The sequence below is a fragment of the Watersipora subatra genome, chromosome 1 (genome assembly GCF_963576615.1).
Source record: "Watersipora subatra chromosome 1, tzWatSuba1.1, whole genome shotgun sequence".
In the NCBI taxonomy this organism is placed as follows: domain Eukaryota; kingdom Metazoa; phylum Bryozoa; class Gymnolaemata; order Cheilostomatida; family Watersiporidae; genus Watersipora; species Watersipora subatra.
In genome coordinates, this window is record NC_088708.1 from 18,767,094 (window position 1) to 18,789,466 (window position 22,373).

Sequence of the window (22,373 nt, forward strand, 5' to 3'; positions counted from 1 at the left end):
AAACTGACCAGGTTTTGAGCCACTGCAATTATACCTGACCGTTTAGGTCAACTCATACGACGCTATGAGCAGACAACCCTTCTTTGAATGCTGTGCGAGTTAGTCTCAATAGTAGAATTATACGTACATGTATGTGTGAAAGAGGTTTGGCAGGTTGAACAAATTTAAGGCTGGTACATTTAAGGAAATAGTTCTGTGTATTATATATTGTAATACCTTCAAAGGAGATGGTTTGGTAGTTTATCTGTTTTGGCGTGCAACACAATGGAAACGCAGTGGATTGATATAGACAGTTTAATGATAAATATTATGTAACCATTATTCAATAAAGGATACAGAGGTTGCCGCACAACAAAGCCATAAGTCAAACTAAACTACCACTGAGTTACACACACTAATAACAATATGGCTACAATCATAAACAAAAGACAACAAAAAAAACATTTACATAATTTTGAAAATACTATATACAACTTTACATATACACAAAGCGGCATGTAGATCACCAAATTATCTGCCACCACGACCACCAACAGTAACCAGACAACTCCAATTGGCAACACAAGTTGCCATACAGCAGAGTTGAATGACACAAGTTTGAGAAACAAGCAATCCGATAGTGCTGGACTGTATGTAAGTCTCCATTTCTCATTCTTGAACGAAAGTTTTCTCTACATCAACTCTTACTGCCTAAAAGCATGAACTTGGCATATATTCTATAATACTGTTAATTCTGAACAACTGAGGAGGAAATCTGTGTGAATACTTATCTGATTCCAGAGCAAGGCTAAAGTATTGAAATTTATTGCAAGCATTTACACATTGCATTCATCTGATGGTACCAAAGCATTCATTCTACATATTACAAGTTCTTGGAAGCATCTTAGACTAAAGAGATCCGCAGGTTTACATCTCAACTTAGTTTAACATCGTGCATCACACACGAACTACAGAAAATTAAAAAAATATTTTCTCCCAATTCTGATACATTAACTGTCAGATTGAGACAGTTTACCTCCATTTTAACCCGTAATACATTTCCAATACTAGTTGAAACCATGCTAAATGGCTCGATCCAAATAATTAAGCAAAGGGCAGTATGCCTACAGCTACAAAACCATAAAAAGAAATTTTCTTTCTTAAAATCTAACCTTTAGTCTGTTAACATCTGCGCGACGAATCGTGCGTAATGCGGGCAGAGGGTAGCCATGTTCGAGCAACTTTTCATAGCCCTTCAGACCACAAACAGCAAAGAGCTCATTAGCACGATTTATTGTGTCCAAATGCCACTTCAAGCCTTGCGTTGAGCTTCTGGTGAGGGCTTCAAGCTGGTCAGCATTGAAAAGAGTTGTAAGTTGGAGCTGTTGCTGGTTAAGAATATCTTCTGCTCGCCGTGCTTTCTGCTTAGCCTGAATAGAAAACTTAGCTATCTCATACCAAACATTAACAGTGTTTGTAATATATTAAAATCTTTTAGCAATGTAGATAGTGAAGAGACGATGAAATATAAAATAAAACTATATCTCCATCTTACAAAAGTCGGGCTGTGGTCATTTGATAACAATAGGAAAGTTTTTTGTATGGTAGTTGCTGTGTGTGATCCATGAGTAAGGATTTGTATGGACACAGCGAGGCATGAAATTACATTGTCACAACTTTTATGTTTGTAGAATTGTAGCCCTCCCAGACACTATTCCTATCAACATATTTAAACCTGCAACTTTAAAAAGAAACCATAACTAAGACTCTTTGGAATTTTAATAACGTCAAAATAAAGAAATATTTTTCCTATATCCAATCGAACACCAATAATATTGATGATCAATTGCTCTTGAACCAACATGTAAGCAAACTATCAAAATGTTTCTAGTGTCAAAATTTACACTTTTCCAACCAATTATGAAAAACTGACATATCCATGAATTATAAACAACATGCAAGCACAAGTGTATCCAAACATATCATCATCAATTACCTAAAGGCTAACAACAAATGAAGTTTATTCGTTCCTGACTGGTAACGCTGGTACTAAAGTTGTCGTTTCTATTCGATTGTAACTTTGATGCTATTTTTTTACCTGTTGTAAGAACCTACAACAATGTTTGCTAACATTTATTAAAAGATATGATGGCTGCTCTAAGAGAAGCAGGCCTGAATCTGAAGTCTTGCAGAAGCAAGAAACACAAATCAATTAAAAAAATTCCCATCCAATTTTACTCAAAACAAGAAATGATCAAAAGCTTATACAGTAAAGAACTTCACTGCTCAGCTTGAGTGTTTGTCAAACACATGGCTATGCGTTAAGCTCTCTTATAATCACACCATACTTTACCGCATCCTATCTACATGATATCACTCGCAGTACAGCGACCTATTGTATCAAGCATGTGAGTACATTACTTACAATATTTATCTCCTTTCGGAGACTCTCCGCTTTTTCGGCGGTGGACTCACAGCATGAGGTGCCTACATTCTTGGTTCTCAAAGTTGATAGACAAATGCGGTCAACATCTACACAATAAGAGCAAGTTAGGATGAGTAGCTGTGGTGTGAGAACATGTGCTACCAAAAGCATGATAGCAAGTTAGGATGAGTAGCAGTGGTGTGAGAACATGTGCTACCAAAAGCATGATCGTTGCTACAGTAAAGATGGGACAAGTACAAGCCGAACAGGCGACATAGTTTTCTAATTGAAAGTCATACTCTGTATATTAAGATTTTATAAAATGGTCTTGTATTTGAAATTTATATTGATAAAATTAGGTAAATTAAATCACAGAGTAAAATAAGTTGAAAAAAGAATTGCAGAGTTGTTACCCCAGTCTGCAACAATATGAAGTAACAATAAGCTATTTAGGTCTATAGCTAGGTCTCCTAGCAACTATGGCATATATTGCTACTATTATATTCATAACAACATGATTAAAAATAATAGGCTTTCTATGTAATAGAACTACATTGCGAATGAGACACATTTTCGTATTGCTTTTATACGAAGTATTTCCAGTGTCTTGTGACCTTTTGAGATGTCAGAGAAAGGAGTTGTAAATCTTTGACCTAAATGACACTTAATGCCAAAAGAAACGATTTTTCCAATACTCCAGCAAACATTAATAATATTGATATTTATATAAGAATTCTGTAGCTGACAAGCAAACTCTGTCAAGGTTTGAAGTATTAAAATTTACATTTTTTCGTTCAAGTATATATGGTTGGCATAAAAACACTTTCATGATAAAATTTCATTGCAGTGGTCATATCCATGGATTATAAACAACATCCACGCATGAGTATATCCAAACATCTCATGATAAATTTCCAAAAGCTAACACTAAACAAAGCCTGAACTGAAGCAATGCATCTGCAACTTTATTAATTCCCAACTGGTAACTGTGAAAAGTGTAAAAGTTGTCAGTATGATTTGAGCGTAACTTCATTTCACTGGCTAAATCCGATAATAGTTAATCATGCCGTTTGGAAACAAAATAAGAGGAAAAAACAAAACAAAAGGAAAAAATAAAATAATAGCTCAAGAAGTTAATAGTAGCTAAAAAAGAAATTTTTATGCTATAAGGATTTTCTAGACATAGGACAGGATGTTTGTTTGGTGTGCCCAGTGGCTTCTATTGGTAGGGTGTAGCTATGAAGTGGTTTGGTACATGTATATGAAATAGTCTGTTAGAGTACTTCACACAGCAAAGATTCAGAGATGATAAAAGTTCATCAAGCCCAAGGACCTCTAATCATTGGTCATAATTCTCCGTGAAGGCACCATTACTCAAACAAAATTTTTGTAGTCCTTCCAGCTTCTGAATATATTTATCTGATGAATACAAAAACCAGCAAGGACCTGTTTACGATAAGGTGGATAATACTCTGCTCTAGCAAAGCAGTCATTGACTTCTTGATTTTATGCCTAATTTTTAGAGACTGATTATGGTGTGAGTATCGCATCTAGTCTTGGATACTATATATTCAACATGATCGGAAAAGCATAGATGTTTATTAAATTGAATGCCAAATAGTTTTACTTAATGACTTTCTTATATATTTGTATTGATTATCAAGATTGATTAATGATTTATAGATTTTCGGGGTGAAAGTGATAGAGAGTGACTGTACAGTGTTAAAACTTAAAAGTCAAGGATTTAACATCTCACCATTAAGCTGCATAGTTGGTGGCATACTTATGAACATAATTAGTGATGTACGTGCATTCATCCCGGTGATATGCACCTACACAGTTAAAGCAGACTTTGTCATTGGGACAAGATGCTGCTATGTGTTTGTATTGATGGCATTGGTAATGTCTAGTGATTGATGATTTAATATATTCCTGAACCCCAAAAGCTAAGTTATTAGAACGCACTCTGTCTGTTTTTGCTTTAGTTATGGTGAGCTAAATATTACCTTGATAAATCAGGTAAGTTTTCTGGCTTTAGTTATTCTGGATATTGACGTTACCCTAAATCCATTTTGTTCGAGGTCACTAATAAGCTTGGCATCTTCTATTAATATGAACGCCTTTGATCACCTCTATTAAACTCGCACCCAGATTACTTGAGTGATTTCCTGACTCGAGTTTCCAAATATGTCTGGTGACCATTTATTTAAAGCTGTATCTACCATCCTCTCCTCACCAAAATAGAAGTAGAACTTTTTTGAAGTAGTTATTGTTGCTTCTACTGATCTTCTCGACCATAACTTATCTCGATCTTCTCCACCTAACGCCACCACAATAATATTAGCATCACTTTCTACAGAATGGTGATACGGTGGAATAGGATGGTACAATATCGCTTCTCGTGTTTCATCATTTGGCTATTCACCAGCATAAAAATGGCATCTTTGCTAGCAGCTTTTACCATAGTATCAATGGTTGATGCTTGGTCATTGATCTCACAGCGATCAACAACACCTGTGTGTGTGTGGGCACGTGTTTGTGTGCATGTTTGTGCGAGTGTGTATGTATAATGTGTGTGCGTAACAGGCTCGGTGAGCAACAAGACCTGCCTCCTAAAGTTCTTCATGGTTTACTGACATGCTGACTTTATAGAGTCATTTAACTCATTCGTCTTCTACTCTGGTATGTCTGCCATGATACCTTGGTAAACTTGCATAAACATATCATTGTTATATTTCTTTGCACTTGTGTGGTTCACTAATACAATATTTGTGGTGTTATAGAAGTTAATTGTGAAATAGACATATTGGATATTTTGTTCGTTGTATCTGACAATCTTGGTATGTGTGACTAGTCAAAATTCGTCCATATATTTACAATATATTTACCCTGCATTCTCAATTCCCGATATGCATATACAAAAGAAAAAAATATCACTGGTATTCATAGCTTGCAGAGCTGTACTGACTAACTATTTGAAGATCATTGAAATTCTCTTCCACAGTCAGTTCACTTAGAAATGCAGCTGGTTGTTCGCTCAATCCATCTTTTTGTCTAGGGTTTTTGCTCTATATATCGCGCATGATGGGATATTCTCTGCAGATGGTGTTTGTGTATCCTGTGATAGACGCCCTGTAGTGTAAGGCGCTTGTAGTTTTATTTTAGATATTTTTTTCATAAAAGTATGTAATCATTTGTTTATCTTGGTTTATTTACTAGGAAACAGAAGAATTCTGTTGATAAGCATCGTATAATTAGGATCTAAACTGCACCTTACGAGCAGAGGTGTTGGGTTTAAAAGGTCAGACCACGTCAACTATGATTTCATAAACAGAAGAGGAAAGAGATACAAAAATCAACTGCAAGTGTGTTTTGAAAATTTAGTGTAAGCTGTATGTATGTATGCCAAAACAAGTGTTGAAGTTGCGTTTACGGTTAACTACTGTGTTGACTGATAAATAGACCTTAAAATCTAATGACTATTGACGGTTTATGAGCTATTTACCTCACTCTTCACCCACTTCAAAATAGATGTTTGATACAAAAAGTTAATAATTCATGTAGAATGTTGGAAATGAACATTCAGCATAGCTCGCTGTAATATTTTTTAGATTTTAACATGGAAAGAAAAATGATATGAACGTTTGTTGATTTGTTTGTTTGACAAATATGGATGATCCTATCAACAAATTAAAGCTTATCCATGCTAGAAAAAGATGGTTTTTGAAAAACAACACTTATTAACTAATCAGTTATAACAAAAACATGTCGTAGAGCGACTTAGAGGGAAACATGTCGTAGAGCGACTTAGAGGGAAACATGTCGTAGAGCGACTTAGAGGGAAACATGTCGTAGAGCGACTTAGAGGGAAACATGTCGTAGAGCGACTTAGAGGGAAACATGTCGTAGAGCGACTTAGAAGGAAACATGTCGTGGAGCGACTTAGAGGGAAACATGTCGTGGAGCGACTTAGAGGGAAACATGTCGTGGAGCGACTTAGAGGGAAACATGTCGTGGAGCGACTTAGAGGGAAACATGTCGTGGAGCGACTTAGAGGGAAACATGTCGTAGAGCGACTTAGAGGGAAACATGTCGTAGAGCGACTTAGAGGGAAACATGTCGTAGAGCGACTTAGAGGGAAACATGTCGTAGAGCGACTTAGAGGGAAACATGTCGTAGAGCGACTTAGAGGGAAACATGTCGTAGAGCGACTTAGAGGGAAACATGTCGTAGAGCGACTTAGAGGGAAACATGTCGTAGAGCGACTTAGAGGGAAACATGTCGTAGAGCGACTTAGAGGGAAACATGTCGTAGAGCGACTTAGAGGGAAACATGTCGTAGAGCGACTTAGAGGGAAACATGTCGTAGAGCGACTTAGAGGGAAACATGTCGTAGAGCGACTTAGAGGGAAACATGTCGTAGAGCGACTTAGAGGGAAACATGTCGTAGAGCGACTTAGAGGGAAACATGTCGTAGAGCGACTTAGAGGGAAACATGTCGTAGAGCGACTTAGAGGGAAACATGTCGTGGAGCGACTTAGAGGGAAACATGTCGTGGAGCGACTTAGAGGGAAACATGTCGTAGAGCGACTTAGAGGGAAACATGTCGTAGAGCGACTTAGAGGGAAACATGTCGTAGAGCGACTTAGAGGGAAACATGTCGTAGAGCGACTTAGAGGGAAACATGTCGTAGAGCGACTTAGAGGGAAACATGTCGTAGAGCGACTTAGAGGGAAACATGTCGTAGAGCGACTTAGAGGGAAACATGTCGTAGAGCGACTTAGAGGGAAACATGTCGTAGAGCGACTTAGAGGGAAACATGTCGTAGAGCGACTTAGAGGGAAACATGTCGTAGAGCGACTTAGAGGGAAACATGTCGTAGAGCGACTTAGAGGGAAACATGTCGTAGAGCGACTTAGAGGGAAAGAATATCAAACTCACGGATGATTTTCTTAATAGGCTTTGATGAACGAGCTGCTATCGAAGCAGGTGTTTTGCCATTTTTTGCTTCAGCTGCTGTAGTCCGAGTAGGAACAGGGTCCGCAGGAGCATCTGATACTGCGCCTGACAAATAACCATAACCGAGTCTCAGAATCTAACAAATAACAACTAACTAAAAATTTGTGAGTTTAAAAGCGCCTATGCAAGTATACCCCTAATCTTGCTATTTAGTAAAAACAGCTATATAGGAATTACGATGCTGTTGTAAAAACATTTAATAATCATGGTAGCTCACACATCTTAAAACTCTTTTTTAAAGGTTGACTTGCAACAAAATTCACATTACAGTTATTTGGTATCAAAAGATTCACCATGTCTTACTCTGTTGTGTTGTAGGTGCCAAATATGTGGAAATGTGATTACAAGCTCTTAAAAGCTCAAAAACGAAAAGCCGCCGTAGATTGGAATCTGTTTATTTCTCTGACGAATTCATTACAGTTTGGTTATCGTCTTGTCACGTGATGTTCTCACATGAATTAAAAGGCCAATAAAAAGTTCAATATAAAACTTATCGTAGCACTAGTTTATGACAAACACTTCGGGTTTTAGCAAAAAAGCCCTTACCAAATATACATGTAGATGCTCTCTAGTTTACAGTTTTGTTTCGGCATTATCTAATCGTCAAGTCGTAATCTGATCATGTGACCCAATACTTCGCAAATAATTTTTGCAGCACTTTTCGATTATCACAGGTAACCAACAGGCTCGTCATGATTATCAGACAATGATATGTACTCTTTCGAGCTAAGGTTAAAAAGTTTAACGAATTTTTACGGTAAGTTATAAGGTACCAGTGCTAAAAGTGACAGCATTACAATGATGATAAAACAGACGCGTAAGAACAATAGACATGGTTTTACTGAATGCGTGAAGTATATTTGTGAAAATATTTCAACGAATGAGGTTGCATGAAAGTGTAAACAGAAACCATCCTGTAACAACTACGTCCCATTTGAGCCGTATTGGAAAGCGAATCCAAACTACGGCGGTCTCGTGTGGATGCGATTAACTGTTCGTTTTTTAACTTTTAAAAGCTTGTAATCACATTCCCATATATTTTGCACCTACAACACAACAGAGTAAGACATGGTGAATCTTATGACATCAAATAAATGTAATGTGAATTTTGTGGCAAGTCAACCTTTAACGAACAGATTTTGCAAATATATGCCATGTGATATACATGTAATTTGTTCTTTATGTGATAGATATTGCTAAACCCTTACAGCATGTACAAATGGTAAAATGAGAACATTTAGATTTATGCGACTGCTACAAAACCAATAACTTACTTTTGTGGCTATTTTACAGATGTGCAAATAATAATATATAATAATATATTATTTTACAGGTGTACAAATAATAATATATAATAATATATTATTTTACAGATGTGCAAATAATAATATATAATAATATATTATTTTACAGGTGTGTAAATACTAAGAACAAGCAATCACCATATAATAGACCAAGCAGAGCCTTGCAGATACCAGCTGCAACTTTTAAATCATGCTATGCTAATACTATGATGGTGCGATGACACACGCTAGGGACCTATTACGAATATACCAACATACGCTATCTTACCTTTACCACTTACTCAGTTTTAATTTCCATATCGATAGATAACCAACAGTATCCAGACGCAGTTTGAAACTAGTATGGTACATTTAATTCTACTATCTACCACTGTCATGTAGTTGACTAAACTATAAATAAAGGTGTTAGTCTATTGACTGAGCAATACGAGTGAAAGCAGCCCATGATATACTTGAATTGCCTCTATCTGTGAATGCATAATCCCGATAGATTATCATTAAATCAATTGATATCCTGTATAAGATGAACAAGAAAAACACTGACATATGACCAGGCATCACAGCTGTGTCGTAGGACAAGAATTGAATTGTTGATCACCTTTTTCTTCATTCATATCTTTATTATCTTCTGTAGAGTCATCAGCAACCTTCTTGGAGTTACCAATTCTATGCGCCTTTGGCGGGAAAGTGAACAACGTTGGTATTGCCTGATGTACAAGTCTCTTCCTTCCATCTATTCGTCTTTGTTCATACTGATTTGATTCAAAATGCACCTGAAAAAATGAAATATCCCATCACTAACTGAATTAAAAAATTTGACAAGATTTTTCGCAGGAAAAAACACTAGTTTTACAAGAGATTTTTTCTAACAAAGGGTCACAATCTGCTAAAAAATATCTGTGTGCTTCAGCATTTTATACTACTGTATATATCATGTTATGATATGACAGTATTGAATCATGACAGTTACATGACACAATCTTGCATTGTCGTTTGGTGGTTGGGATCTTCGGGTCATCTGAAACCACTTATCTCTCAAGTCAGGATCTCGTGGAAAGCGGTACATAGTGTAGCCCTGAGTTGACCGATTCTTGCAAGCCCAGCAAGATACCATCTTCACTTCACTGAATCATAAAACTGAAAATTAAACAGAGAAAGTTAACAATCAGAATCAAATAATTATACTATAAAACATCGATACTTGCCCTCACTAAACTGAAAAACCCTAGTCCATTAACTATAGCAAAAGTAATTTGAATGCTTAAATCACTTAAAACAGTGTGTTAGATTGAAATGCATTAAAATAAATTTATAGTGAGTTCTTAAAATCAATTTTTGACTAATGATTTTCTTATGTCTAATGAAAAACTTCCTTTACATCTATGCTGTAATGCAGAAATAATCTATTAGAAGGCTATTATGATTATTTGTTTTTCCTGAAAAAGAAATAAAAGGGACGATATAAAAAATAAAACTAAGTACACATAGAAAAATGGCGCGTAGACAAATATGGCATGGCCTCCAAAAGTATATATATATATATGGTAATTTGGAAGACTAAATACATTTAAAAGCTTTTTTAATACTAAGAGGGAAGACATGATGAAGTTAGATTCTAATTAGGAAATTGGATGGACTTTAAATATGTTAAAAGTAAAGTTGGTCTAAGCCATGTGCAGCTCACGAATCACATCCTTGATGGGCAAAAAATTCATACAGGTTCCAAACTGCTAAAAATTTAGACTTTTCTACCTTTCAGAAAGTTCTCATAATAAGTATTTCTGTTTTGCCAAAATTAGTGAGCAATTTTAAACCTTAAATTGGAATAATGGGAATTATGTTATATAATTTTGAGATAAGCATACGACTTTCTAGGAATAAGCCACTAACTATGCATAATTCCTTAAAGTGGTAAAGTTGAGCAGTGAAAATATGAAAATTTTAGTAGATTGTCTAATAAAATGAGAATTTTCGAATGACATGTTTTTCTGGGTAATGAACCAATATTCTACAGTGTAGTTTTTAATTACGATGCTCATATCTAAAATTTGTCTCATATCTCAAGGCCCAAATTTGCTTGGAATTTTCCTTGTATCTCAAACTGCGTGAAATATCTCAAATGTGTCAGGACTTTCATATCCATAGTAAACTGTATATATTCTTTTGGTGCTCTTTGATTTAAAACTCAAGATGTTTCATTTTGACAAAAAATAGAGAACTCAGTAGTTACAAAAAATTCAACTTTAATGCACAAAGCGAGAATGTATTAAATATAATGCCGATTTGTAGCATAACAACAAACCTAAATCATTAGGCAATGACCTCAAAAACTATAATAAAACATACGAAAGCGTTTTGCGTGTCAAAAATTGTTACTGGTGACAGCTCGCCCCCAATAAAAAAGAGAGATTGTAGCAAAATCATAAACAAATAAATTGAAATTTCTATAAACAACTACATAATAAGCTACACAAAAAAAGAGTGTAATCTAAATATTGTGGTTTATAAGAAAGCAAAGATTCCAAAAGTACTTAAAAATCACATCCAATATAGCTTTACAGCAGTAGAAAATTGCAACTGTGAAGCTTATATGGCCGAAAGGTAATACAAATCTTAGAGTTGTGAGTGATCGCACACGACGATGGCTAGCTTAAAAACCAGATTTTGACCTAGCAGGAGATCTTGCAATTTGCCATTTGCACAACTTAGCAGGTCAAGCATTGTGTACTCTTTAAAGAAGTGTAAAAATAAATATCGGTATGCAGAGCTCATTATGCAGGCAAAAGGAACAACTCATCAAACAGCTCAGCAAACAAATTTTAATGAGGCAGACTTTTACATACACCAAGTTCATACCCAGCGTGTGGGAAAGATTGCTTCAAAAGGAGGCAAAATGAATCGATTCTCAAAACAATGCTATGTTACAAAGAAACAAAGTGAACATACAAAAGAAGGGACAAGACTAAGAAAACAGCTGACTGAAACTACAGTAAAACTTCAACTTACGAGTACTCCACTGTACGAGAAATTTGAGATACGAGCTAGCTTTTAAGCAAGTTTTAGCACTAACATACGAGCCATGTTTGAGATACGAGCACGTGAGTCAGTTGCCAAGTATGCCGGAGGTGTTTTATGAGAACAGCATCACTCTGTATTTTTTAACTGCTCAGGTTATACTTTTGTACCGTGTTTTTGTGCGTGATTTTCAGTGCATAATTATGTGAATTAAAAGTACTGTGCGTAGACCAAAAGTTTACCAGTAAAATGAAAGATAATGCAAAGAAAAAGCAAATGATAACAATTGATATTAAACGGAAAATTATTGAAAAATATGCGAAATGTGTATGTGTGATTGAGCTAGCTCAGCAATATGACCGAAATACATCCACAATTATCAAACAGAAGGATTATATTCAGGGCATTTAGTTCGCAAAAGGACTAACCATAGTTTCTAAACGGCGCAGCGATATTCACGACTGCTCACGCATGAGATAAAAAATAAATTGGCCGGTAACAGCGTAACTGAAACGATGCTATGTGAAAAGGCCGGTGCTATCTATCAAAACTATAAAAATATAAATTCGGACAAGTTGGCTAGTGGTCGTGCAGTAACCCTTTCTGACGACACCTGTGCTCGTCCTAATCGCAACATGTTGAAAGGGCGACAAAGGCAAACGTTCTTAGATAGGTTTATCTTAAAATGGCCGGCTAGTCGTGAAAGCGAAACAAAGGAAAAATTAGCTAACCAGCGAGCAACTTAAAACTATGAACGCCGAAGAAATTTTAATTATGTTAAGTTAAAAATGAAAGTTTGCTTTTAGGTTTGCTTCTAAGTCTGTCTTTTAAGACTTTGATTAAATCCAAATTTATCAAAGTCAACTGTTGTAATGAAGGATAACTTATATCTCCCTCTCGGACAAATGCTAGCGTTAGCTGCTATTGTAGGTATTTAATTTTACATTTTAATTAATCACATTTCCTTGCATTATTTTTTATTTGTTGCTTTTTGAAAGCATGTGGTAAGTTGGGACAATAACCAACATGTTCTTTCTGTTACAATATCTTGTTTTGAGTGCTTTATTTGCATTTTTATGGTATGGAAACCAATCAATATATATTTAATTGTTCTATATATAAATAAATTGCACCAACATGCGAGTAAATTGACATACGAGCTCAGTCTCGTAAGTCGAAGTATGACTGTATTCAACAGACTCAGGTGAGCAGAGCGATAACCTTCATTTCAAAAGACTGAAAGCAGCTGTCAGTGCTAGAAGTAAAATTGGAAAAAGCATCGTGTCAAATTGAGTTTTAACTAAATACAGAAGCTACTTGCAAAGTGCTCAACACCAAGGACTAAAGATGATTGAAAAAACCTTTAAAGGCAAATACAAAAATAACTTACTATTTGTGGTGCCAATTGGAAATTAGAGACAATGAGCAGTTGGCGAAAACAAAATTTCTGAGGTTACATGTAGGTCTTGTACATCTCAGCCAGTTATCGATGATCCCATGTCTAAACAAGAAACTGCTGCATTTTGCAAAACCCCATTGCGACGAGGCGAAAATGTTTCATTAGTGATTCTCTTGATCATTTGGCTAAAAAATGCCACATGTGCCCGGAAAATGCCAATGGGAAAGTGTATGCATTGGATGCTCACCACAAAGCAGTACATTAGACACAGCCTCACCAATGGTGAACACAATTGTTAAAGATAAAGTTTTCAAATCACTAGTAGATACCGAATGTCAACAAAGTTTAATAAGCTAAATTCATTTGAGTTAACTTCAACGTTTATGCTATGTGTTTAGGAACGATGAAGAAAGGAAATGGGAAGGAAAGAACTTTCTACGGTCCGTACTATGCATGGTACATTGTAATGTTACATTTTATTGCAGATCATAACCACTAAATTTACTGTAGGTAACTATAGTTACTAAGGTTAACATATTATTTTGTTACTAATTTTTAATATGTACAGTACATACATAAAATTTTGTTGATTTTTGCCAGGGGTGTTTGCCTTAAATAATTACTATAGATTTCTGTATTCCTCTATATGACATTTTCGCCTTTATAATGCCAACACTGGAACGAATCAGTCATATGGTGAGGGCCCACCCGTGTATTAATATTACCTTTTGCATTTGTTACTTTTTTTGAAAATTTTTAAAAGCTGTTTTTTACCACTACATCCTTTTTTTTTATTTGTAATTTTAAAATGTGCCATTTCAATTTTAAATGCCTTGTTACACTCGTATTTCCGATTTCGATAAATCTGTAAAAGCTAAATGCTTTTCACGTTGGCAATTGTATTCTCTCAAGTAAGAACTGCCTCTACATTCTGTCTGTTTCGTCAGACAAAGTATCAGACTAAGAGAGTGCGATATCTCATTTTTTATGTTTGTACCAGTATCGAGAGGTACCAGTATCATCCATCAAAACTTATAATACAACATGCTTCTGCTGCGACAGTAACCTTTATTATATAAAGACCTCCATGAACTCATTGTTTATTTTTTCTCTCAATTTATTTGAACTGCACAAAAATACTTTTTTCATGATACAAAGTTTAAAAGTTAGAATGGTAAATGTTGTATCTGTTAAATAAAAATAGGTTTTCTGTGCAAAGACCTTATTACCCATTCATCAAAGCTTTGAATATAACGATGTCTTGCTGCAACAGTAACCTTTTTATACACACACTTCCATTAACTCATTGTTTATTTTTTTTCTTAATTTATTTGAACTGAACAAAAATACTTTTCTCATATGAAGTCTAAAAGTTGGAATCGTAAATGTTGCATACGTTAAGGGTTTACTTGCAACAAAATTCACATAACTGGTGTTTGGTATCAAAAGGCTCACCATGTTTTACTCGGCTGTGTTTTAGGTGCAAAATATGTGGAAATGTGATTACAAGCTCCTAAAAGTTCAAAAATGAACAGTTATCGCAGCCATCACAAAAACGTCGTAGTTTAGAATCTCTTTATTTCGATGATACTCTCAAGCATTGTGGTTTTTCAAACAATTGAAAGATCAATAAAAGGCTCAATATAAAATGTCTCGTAGCACTAGTTTATGACAAATACTTCGGGTTCTACTGGGAAGCCAATATCAAATCTAGATGCTCGCTACTTTACAGTTTTGTTTCGGCTTGGTCTAATCGTAATCTGATCGTGTGACCCATAGTTCCTGCCAAATAGTGCAAACAATTTCTGCAGTATTTTTCGACTATCACAAGTGACCAACAAGCTCCTCATGTTTATCACAGGATGATATGCACTTCTTCGAGCTAAGGTTAAAAAATCAAATGATTTTTTAGGGTAGGTTTTGAGATATCAGTGCTCAAAGTGACAGCATTACGATGATGATGAAATAGACGCATAATGACAATAGACATGGTTTTATTGAATGCGCGAAGTATATTTGTGAAAATATTTTGACGAATGAAGTTGCATGAAAGTGTAAACAGAAGCCATCGTGTTTAACTACCTCCCATTTGAGTCATTTTGGAAAGGGATTAACTGTTCACTTTTTAGCTTGTAAGAGCTTGTAATCACATTTCCACATATTTTGCACCTACAAAACAGCAGAGTAAAACATGGTGAATTATTTGATACCAAATAACTGTAATATGAATTTTGTTGCAAGTCAACCTTTAAATAAAAATTTGTTTTCAGCGCAAAACTTTTTTATTACCCAGACAATGCTGGGCATTCATTTAGATTATATATACATGTATATATATGTATATATTTTTGAGCCATCACAAAGCAATTTAGTGTTCTAGGGAGACAACAAGTGAAGAGCCGAGACAAAACGAGGTAAAGCCTAATGAACTATGTAGAGGAACCCTATAATGACGGTTTCACTTTTCAACCTTTATGTTGCTACGTACATACTCTTACTCTTCTACTTTAGTGCGTACTAAAGCTTGTGGCGCAAGTGGTGATGTGATATCTACTACAATGTTATTTCTTGAATGCTTTACTTTAGTTATTCAGTTTGCTATTTTATTTCCTCGCCTCCACATATCAATTGAGTGACAACATTAGCAAAAATCGCAAGTTTATAAAACCACAGGGTAACTGAGATAATCGCTTTGACAACTATAATAATAAATAGGATGCAGTGCAATACACAGAGATGAGCAATTGATTCATAGATTCTGTTTGCAATGTTGTTGCTATATTGGCAACTAGTTTTAATTTTTATGGATTTTAACTAGGATTTTAATTCAGTTTATGGTAAAAAGCTGTTATAAAAGGTTGAAGTCTTTGCATACACTGTAGGTGGGTCACTGCTAGTTGTAGCTCTGGTGATCGGAGTGATGTTGTATGGAAATATCTTGAAAACAAAATACCAACAAGGAATGCAGCCTGACCACAAGATAAGCATATAATACTTACAAGCAGCAAGACGCCCAAAGACATCGAACGATCCAATAATTAGAAAACTTCAGAAGCAAATTAGAAACTTCAAAATGGGAGAAATCAATCATAAAAACTGATTCAATGACAGCTGGAAAAAATTGTCAAAGGGATGTAGAAACAATTAAATCTACCAACCATTACCTGAAAACCACAAAAAAACGTTGGGGACGAACCAAATGATTACACTTATCCCAACCTGCCATCTTCTGTCAGACACCCCCTAGATCACAGAAGTAAGTCATGGGCTCCACCCTACATGTCTACACCATGTACACCAGCTGAAAACTTACACAAACAAGATATCTCTGCACACCTGACATAAAGCATTGAACCTTAACACTCAACCTACTCCCACAGACTAGCTTTATCACATGGTAGACATCTATGAAAGTGAACAGCTCCAATGACTCAGTCTTTTTTCTGAGGGCCTCTTTAAACGCTTCCCCACCTTTCTCTCATGCTTGTAGAGTTTCTTTCCCCCACATACCGAAACCCTATTTATGGACTGTCACGACTCTCGTTTGACTGTCGAAACTCACAGCCATACAGGATTGAGCAAACAAACATGGACAACCGTTTGAGTATGGATATAACTTTCATTAGCTATTCTAACCTTTTGTCATTAACATTATCATTTAGAAGTTTGTTAGCTGTGTATTTCAGCTGTTTGACTGATACAATAAAGAAGTAACTTTTACTGGTAAATATCAGTTTTGCTTACAATAGCTTAACACCCTCACTAGTACCTGGACCACTAATAATCAAATTAGTTCTCATGGGCTACGCAAAAGGGCACAAACTGAACATAGTCAAAATGGCATAAAATGACAAAGCCACTTCAACAATGACGTTGTGTGTATTCGGATAAGTTATGCATACCCTAAATTATCCCTAAACACTTATAACAGTGTCTTTAGTTTTACTGTTTATCAATTCATGTATACATACATACATGCTTATACATCTTACGCTTAGGAATAAGTGCAAGTGTCTGTGTAGGTGTTATTCTAGTATACTCATTTCGACAATATACTTAATTGTTTAGAACATACTCGATTGTTATTTGCTTGCTCTTCACTTACAGCAATGCTATACAGCCCCCCATGCAATGGGGGGCTGTATATCATTGTTTACAGTAACGCTTAGCTAATAAACAGTAATAAAAAACATCAAACCTATTTGGTAGCAGCTATTACAGTTGTACGCGAAAGCTATACTCACTCAGGATGAGACAGCTGTGTTCAAAATCCACTAGCCAGTAGGCAATCAAAGCAGATTTTCACTCCATTTACTTCGCTGGTATTATTATTTAAACGTATAATTATAGTAAAATATTTAGGTCTGATATGCGATCAATTGGCTTTTACGATGTTGTATGGAAATACTGCGAAAACAACATACCAATAGGGAATGTAGCCAGACCACACGATAAACATATAATGCGTACAAGCAGCAAGACGCCTAAAAGATGTCAAAAGAACCAATAATTGAAAACGTCCAAAGAAAATTAGAAACTTCCGAATTGGAAGAAATCAGTCATGGAAACTGCATCAGCACCGCCTGTGGAAACCACCAAAGGGAAGTGGAAGCAATTAAACCTATCAACCACCTTCACCAGAAAACCACCAGAGAAACATTAGAGACAAATCAAATGAGTGCACACATATAGATCTGCCACCCGTGTCAAACATGACCTAGATACCAGGAGAAAGTCACGGGCTCCACCCTACACGCCGACATCACGTGCACCAGCTGAAGACTTACGCAAAGAATATATTTTCATACGCCTGACAGAAAGCATTGAACATTAACACTCAACCTACATCCTAAGGCTAACCATTCCACATGCCCGACATCTATAAAAGAGAAAAGCTCCAATGACTCAGCATCTCTATCTCCATCTCTATCTCCAGCTCTAGCTTGAGCTCTGGCTCTCTTTCTTCCCGAAGACCTCCTTAGACGCTTTCCCATCTACCTGCTGAGGAGCCTCTCTCCCCCTTCTCTACCGATGGAGCCACCTTCTCCTTCATCAGCTGAGCCTCTTCTACACCACTATCTCAACTGCTGACACTCTCTACATATGGCCTCTCACGACTCTCGTTTGACTGTCGAAACTCACAGCTGTACAGGATGGTGTGTAATCGTGTTTTGAGGTCTTATGTAGCCTGACGATGTCTAAGGCAATGGTGGGACAAGTCGAGGTAAGTGATGCTTTTGCCATGGTATTAAAGCTATCAGATTAACAGCTTTATTGGCTTCTCGGTGCTATGACATATAAGCTATACGGCAATTCACGGATCAGCTTATTCTACAGTGTCGTAGCAAGGTATGTACCTGCACGTTATTTAACATGGCGTCGTAGGCAGGATACTGTGCCGTTACATTAACTAATTGAGGGGTGTTATTATACTGTGTCGTTCTATTATATCGTTGAGGGTTGGTAATATTAATTAGTAACACTATTGCGTGTCGTAGCGTCATTCGGGTAGGTGATTGTTATTTATTTGGGTCGCCACATTGTATCAGTAGTGAAGTAGCCTTATCGTAGCAGTGCTATAGTGATTCCTTGTGTTAATTGTTAGGTGTGTCGAAAGTGGTTGTTGTTGTGTGCGATTATGGCTGCTAGACAGCTAGATGTTAGTGTATTTCCTAAGTTGAGGCTAGATAATGGAAACGTCTCTAGTTCCTTTAAGTCTTGGCTTAGTGAGTTTGAGGTTGCGTGTGAGCTTACTTCGTTCCGTATGGATAATACTGAAGGTGGTGTTCCATTTTTTGCGGAGAGGACTAAGCTGTTAGTTTTATTGGGCGCTATCGGTAGCAGAGGAATGGAGTTACTGAGAAGCTTAGGGTTTGATCTTGCCAGCCAGGCAGCTGATGCTTACCAAACAGCTTTAAATCTTTTGAGAGGTCATTATGAGAGAAAGGAAAGTGTTTTTGTGAGAACGATGAGATTTGTTACGATTTCACAGGCTTTAGAGAAGAAGAGAGAGAGAGTACTTGGTGAGAGTGGAAAATTTAAGTAGAGATATGGATTTTGGTGATGGTAATGATGATTTGAGGCAGCGCTTCTGTGTAGTTTTAGCAATGAATGGTTTGTGTGATTCCAGTGCTAGGAAAGAGTTAATGCAGAAGACTGACTTAACTTGGAAGCAATTATCTAACAGATTGAAAGCTAGACATTTAGCTAGAGAATCAGAATCTGTTATCAGTGGTGCTAAGAGAGATATCAAAGTGGAATCTAGTGACAGTAGTTCTGTTGCACCTGTTTGCCGAGTTTCTAGGAAGAGTGAAAAATCTCATAAGGAGCGTTTTAGTTATAGGCTGCCTTGGAGAGATAGTTCAGGTAGTGATAGATCTGACACCTTTTCACCTGGGTGGAGAGGTAGGCAAAGGTATAAAAAGTCAGCGCCTAGACGATATAATTCCCCTGCTAGAAGTATTATTTGCTTTGCTTGTAATAGGGAAGGACATCATGTTAGGGATTGCTCGAGTGCTAGGTGCTATGTTTGTTCAAAGAGAGGTCACATTTCTAAGGATTGTCCTCGCAACAAGTGTATTGAAAGACAAGAGTCTAGACGTGATTGTAAGAGATATAGCAGCAGTGGTAGTAGTAGAAGCCCATCAGGGGATCGGTACAAGTCTAGTAGACAAAGTAGGAGTTTTAGAAAAAGTCCACATAGAGTGAGATTCACCAAAAGCAATAAAGATGGGCTATGTAGTAGTGACATTAAACAAGTTTTAAAAGTAAATGGGAAAAATGTTGAGTTTACACTCGATACAGGAGCAGAGGTTTCTACGATAACAGAAGAGACTAGTAAAATGCTTGGCCTGAGTTTGAGCAAAACTGAACGTAGTATATATAGCGCAGATGAATCTTCTTTATCTGTAGCTGGAATTTGTAAAGTTGAAACCAGAAGCACTTTTAGGTCAGTCGACATTTCCGTGTATGTTTTAACAGGTTCTAGGAAAAATCTTTTAGGATTACATGAGTTACATCAGCTAAAATTGCTTGACATTAATAGTATGTGCAAAGATGATTTTGACCAAAGGGAGTTTCCTGATGTTTTTCAGGGTTTTAAAATGAATTTGAAGAAAAATATGGAACCTAAGTGTTTAACACCCAAACCAATGGTGTCTGGTCTTAAGGATCAAGCTGAAAGAGAATTAGACATAATGTCAGCTAGTAAATCAATTTCTCGATCTGGTGCTAGTTATGCCGGTGTAATAAAGAACAGTGGAAAAGTTCAGAAAGTCTCTATATTGAACAAAGTTAATGAGTTTTTGGATGAAATAGAAAGCGACAACTTTTTGGAGGAGAATAACTTTGAGGAGAAAAGGAAAAATATTAGGTTAAGGAGAGAGAGGTTACAGCGCAGGTTTGAGGAGCAGATTAGAGAGTTAGAGAAGGAGGAAATGGAATTGAGTGAGGAGTATGAGAGCTCTGTCGCCCTCCAAGGCGTCTTAGCTGAAATGGCCAAGGTGAAAGCCTGTTTGCCCGCTAGATTTGCGAAGGCTAGGCCGGCGGTGGACAGCGCTTCTGCCGGCGCCTATGCTTAAGCAGAGAAGGCTGCTGGACCTGGCTCTTGTAATCCAAGCCTGGAGGGCGATTCCAGGGAGGAAAGCTTGAGTGCGGAGAAGGCCAGGGTGGAAACTGTAGGCGTCGCTAAAAGCTCCATGGATGAGTCTTTTGAGACCCCAGGGTTGTATAAAAGCAGCAAGCCTGTCAGTACGACAGATGCCTGCACTGGACAAGAAGAGTCCAAGACCCTTGACCTAGCTGCAGAGGAAGAGTCCTTGGGAAGCGAAGGAGATGATAGAGTATTTGGGATAAAAGGAAAATTGTAGTTTTAATTTTGGAAGTTTGTAACTTGATTGGAAATGACAATATATGAAATTAGGATCTTCTGAGGTGGCCTTTTCCTAGGAGAGGGGGCATGGTGTGTAATTGTGTTTTGAGGTCTTATGTAGCCTAACGATGTCTAAGGCAATGGTGAGACAAGTCGAGGTAAGTGATGCTTTTGCCATGGTATTAAAGCTATCAGATTAACAGCTTTAATGGCTTCTTGGTGCTATGACATATAAGCTATACGGCAACTCACGGATCAGCTTATTCTACAGTGTCATATCAAGGTATGCACCTGCACGTTATTTAACACAGGACTGATCAACAAGCATAGACGACCGTTCGAGTAAGAATGTAATTTTTATTAGCTTTTCTGATTGTTTGCCATTAACATTACTGTTTTAGAATTTTGTTAGTTGTGTATTTAATTGTTTGACTTATAGTAAAGAAGTAAGTTTGACTGGTAGATATTAGTATTGCTTAAAATAGCTTAACACCTTCACTATACCTGAACCAGTAATAATTAAATTAGTTCTCACAAGCTAATCAAAAGTACACAAACTAAACATAGTCAAAATATAATAATATGAAAAGCAAATTCAACACTGATGTTGCGTGTGAATTCGGATGAGTTATGCATAACATAATTTCTCCACAACCACACATAACAACGATAAATAGCCTAGCACAGACGATATAAAAATGTAGTTATCCCAGTAGCAATCAGTGAAACCGTTTGAGTGTCTTGCCATTTCATTGTCACTTTTTAAAAATATCATAGCGGTTAATTTCATTATGAACGAATGCATTTTATTTCTAATGCACGATTTTAATTGATTTTCCTCAAGGATAATTAATTATAATTTGGGATAGGTATAACCTAAGTGGAAGATTAACTCTTCCACCAAGGGTGTAACCCTAGGCTTCTACTGACTTACTGAACCTAATTTTTTTAAATCTAGAGAGCGATAACCTGTTTTATAATGTCTAGTTATTGAACGACCAAATCACCAATTTTCGGACTCGAACAAGATCAGAAGTTATCGTTAGCTAAACGATTGAAAATGAAGAATCGCGAAATTGAAGACTGTCCTGCGAACGAATGTGTTCGCCAAACGGTGATTTGTGAAAACTCGTGCGATGTCGCGATTATGTCGCTCAGGCGTCGCCCAAAGCAGTATACAGTATAGCACCTTGCGCACCATACGGATCGTATTACGCATAGATATAGTAAACCCAAAGATATAGTAAACCCATTACGTATTACGCATATTCTCTCGGTTGCGGGGTAACAAGCTTGGCGCAGAAATTCATAGACGGCAGTTTAGCTTCAACCAGTACGCCGCGATCAAATACAGATCGTCATC

General features: G+C 36.6%; 1 protein-coding gene across 1 annotated transcript; it reads right to left on the reverse strand.

The window, feature by feature from the left end:
- Positions 1–276: 276 nt before the first annotated feature.
- On the reverse strand, positions 277–13,205 carry LOC137404935 (uncharacterized). Its single transcript, XM_068091164.1, has 7 exons — positions 13,132–13,205; positions 9,697–9,850; positions 9,325–9,499; positions 7,345–7,467; positions 2,405–2,511; positions 1,152–1,409; positions 277–690 (listed from the first exon to the last, which is right to left on the reverse strand). The coding sequence occupies exons 2-7, from the start codon at positions 9,838–9,840 to the stop codon at positions 649–651; spliced, it is 849 nt and encodes a 282-aa protein (XP_067947265.1). The 5' UTR covers positions 9,841–9,850; positions 13,132–13,205; the 3' UTR covers positions 277–648.
- Positions 13,206–22,373: the final 9,168 nt, after the last annotated feature.

Coding starts and splice junctions, on each gene's coding strand:
- LOC137404935 (XM_068091164.1), bottom strand. CDS start 9,840: ATGGTATCTTGCTGGGCTTGCAAGAATCGGTCAACTCAGGGCTACACT. Junction 9,500..9,696: donor ACAATGCAAGATTGTGTCAT/GTAACTGTCATG, acceptor TCATTTTTTCAG/GTGCATTTTGAATCAAATCA. Junction 2,512..7,344: donor GCCTATTAAGAAAATCATCC/GTGAGTTTGATA, acceptor CTTATTGTGTAG/ATGTTGACCGCATTTGTCTA.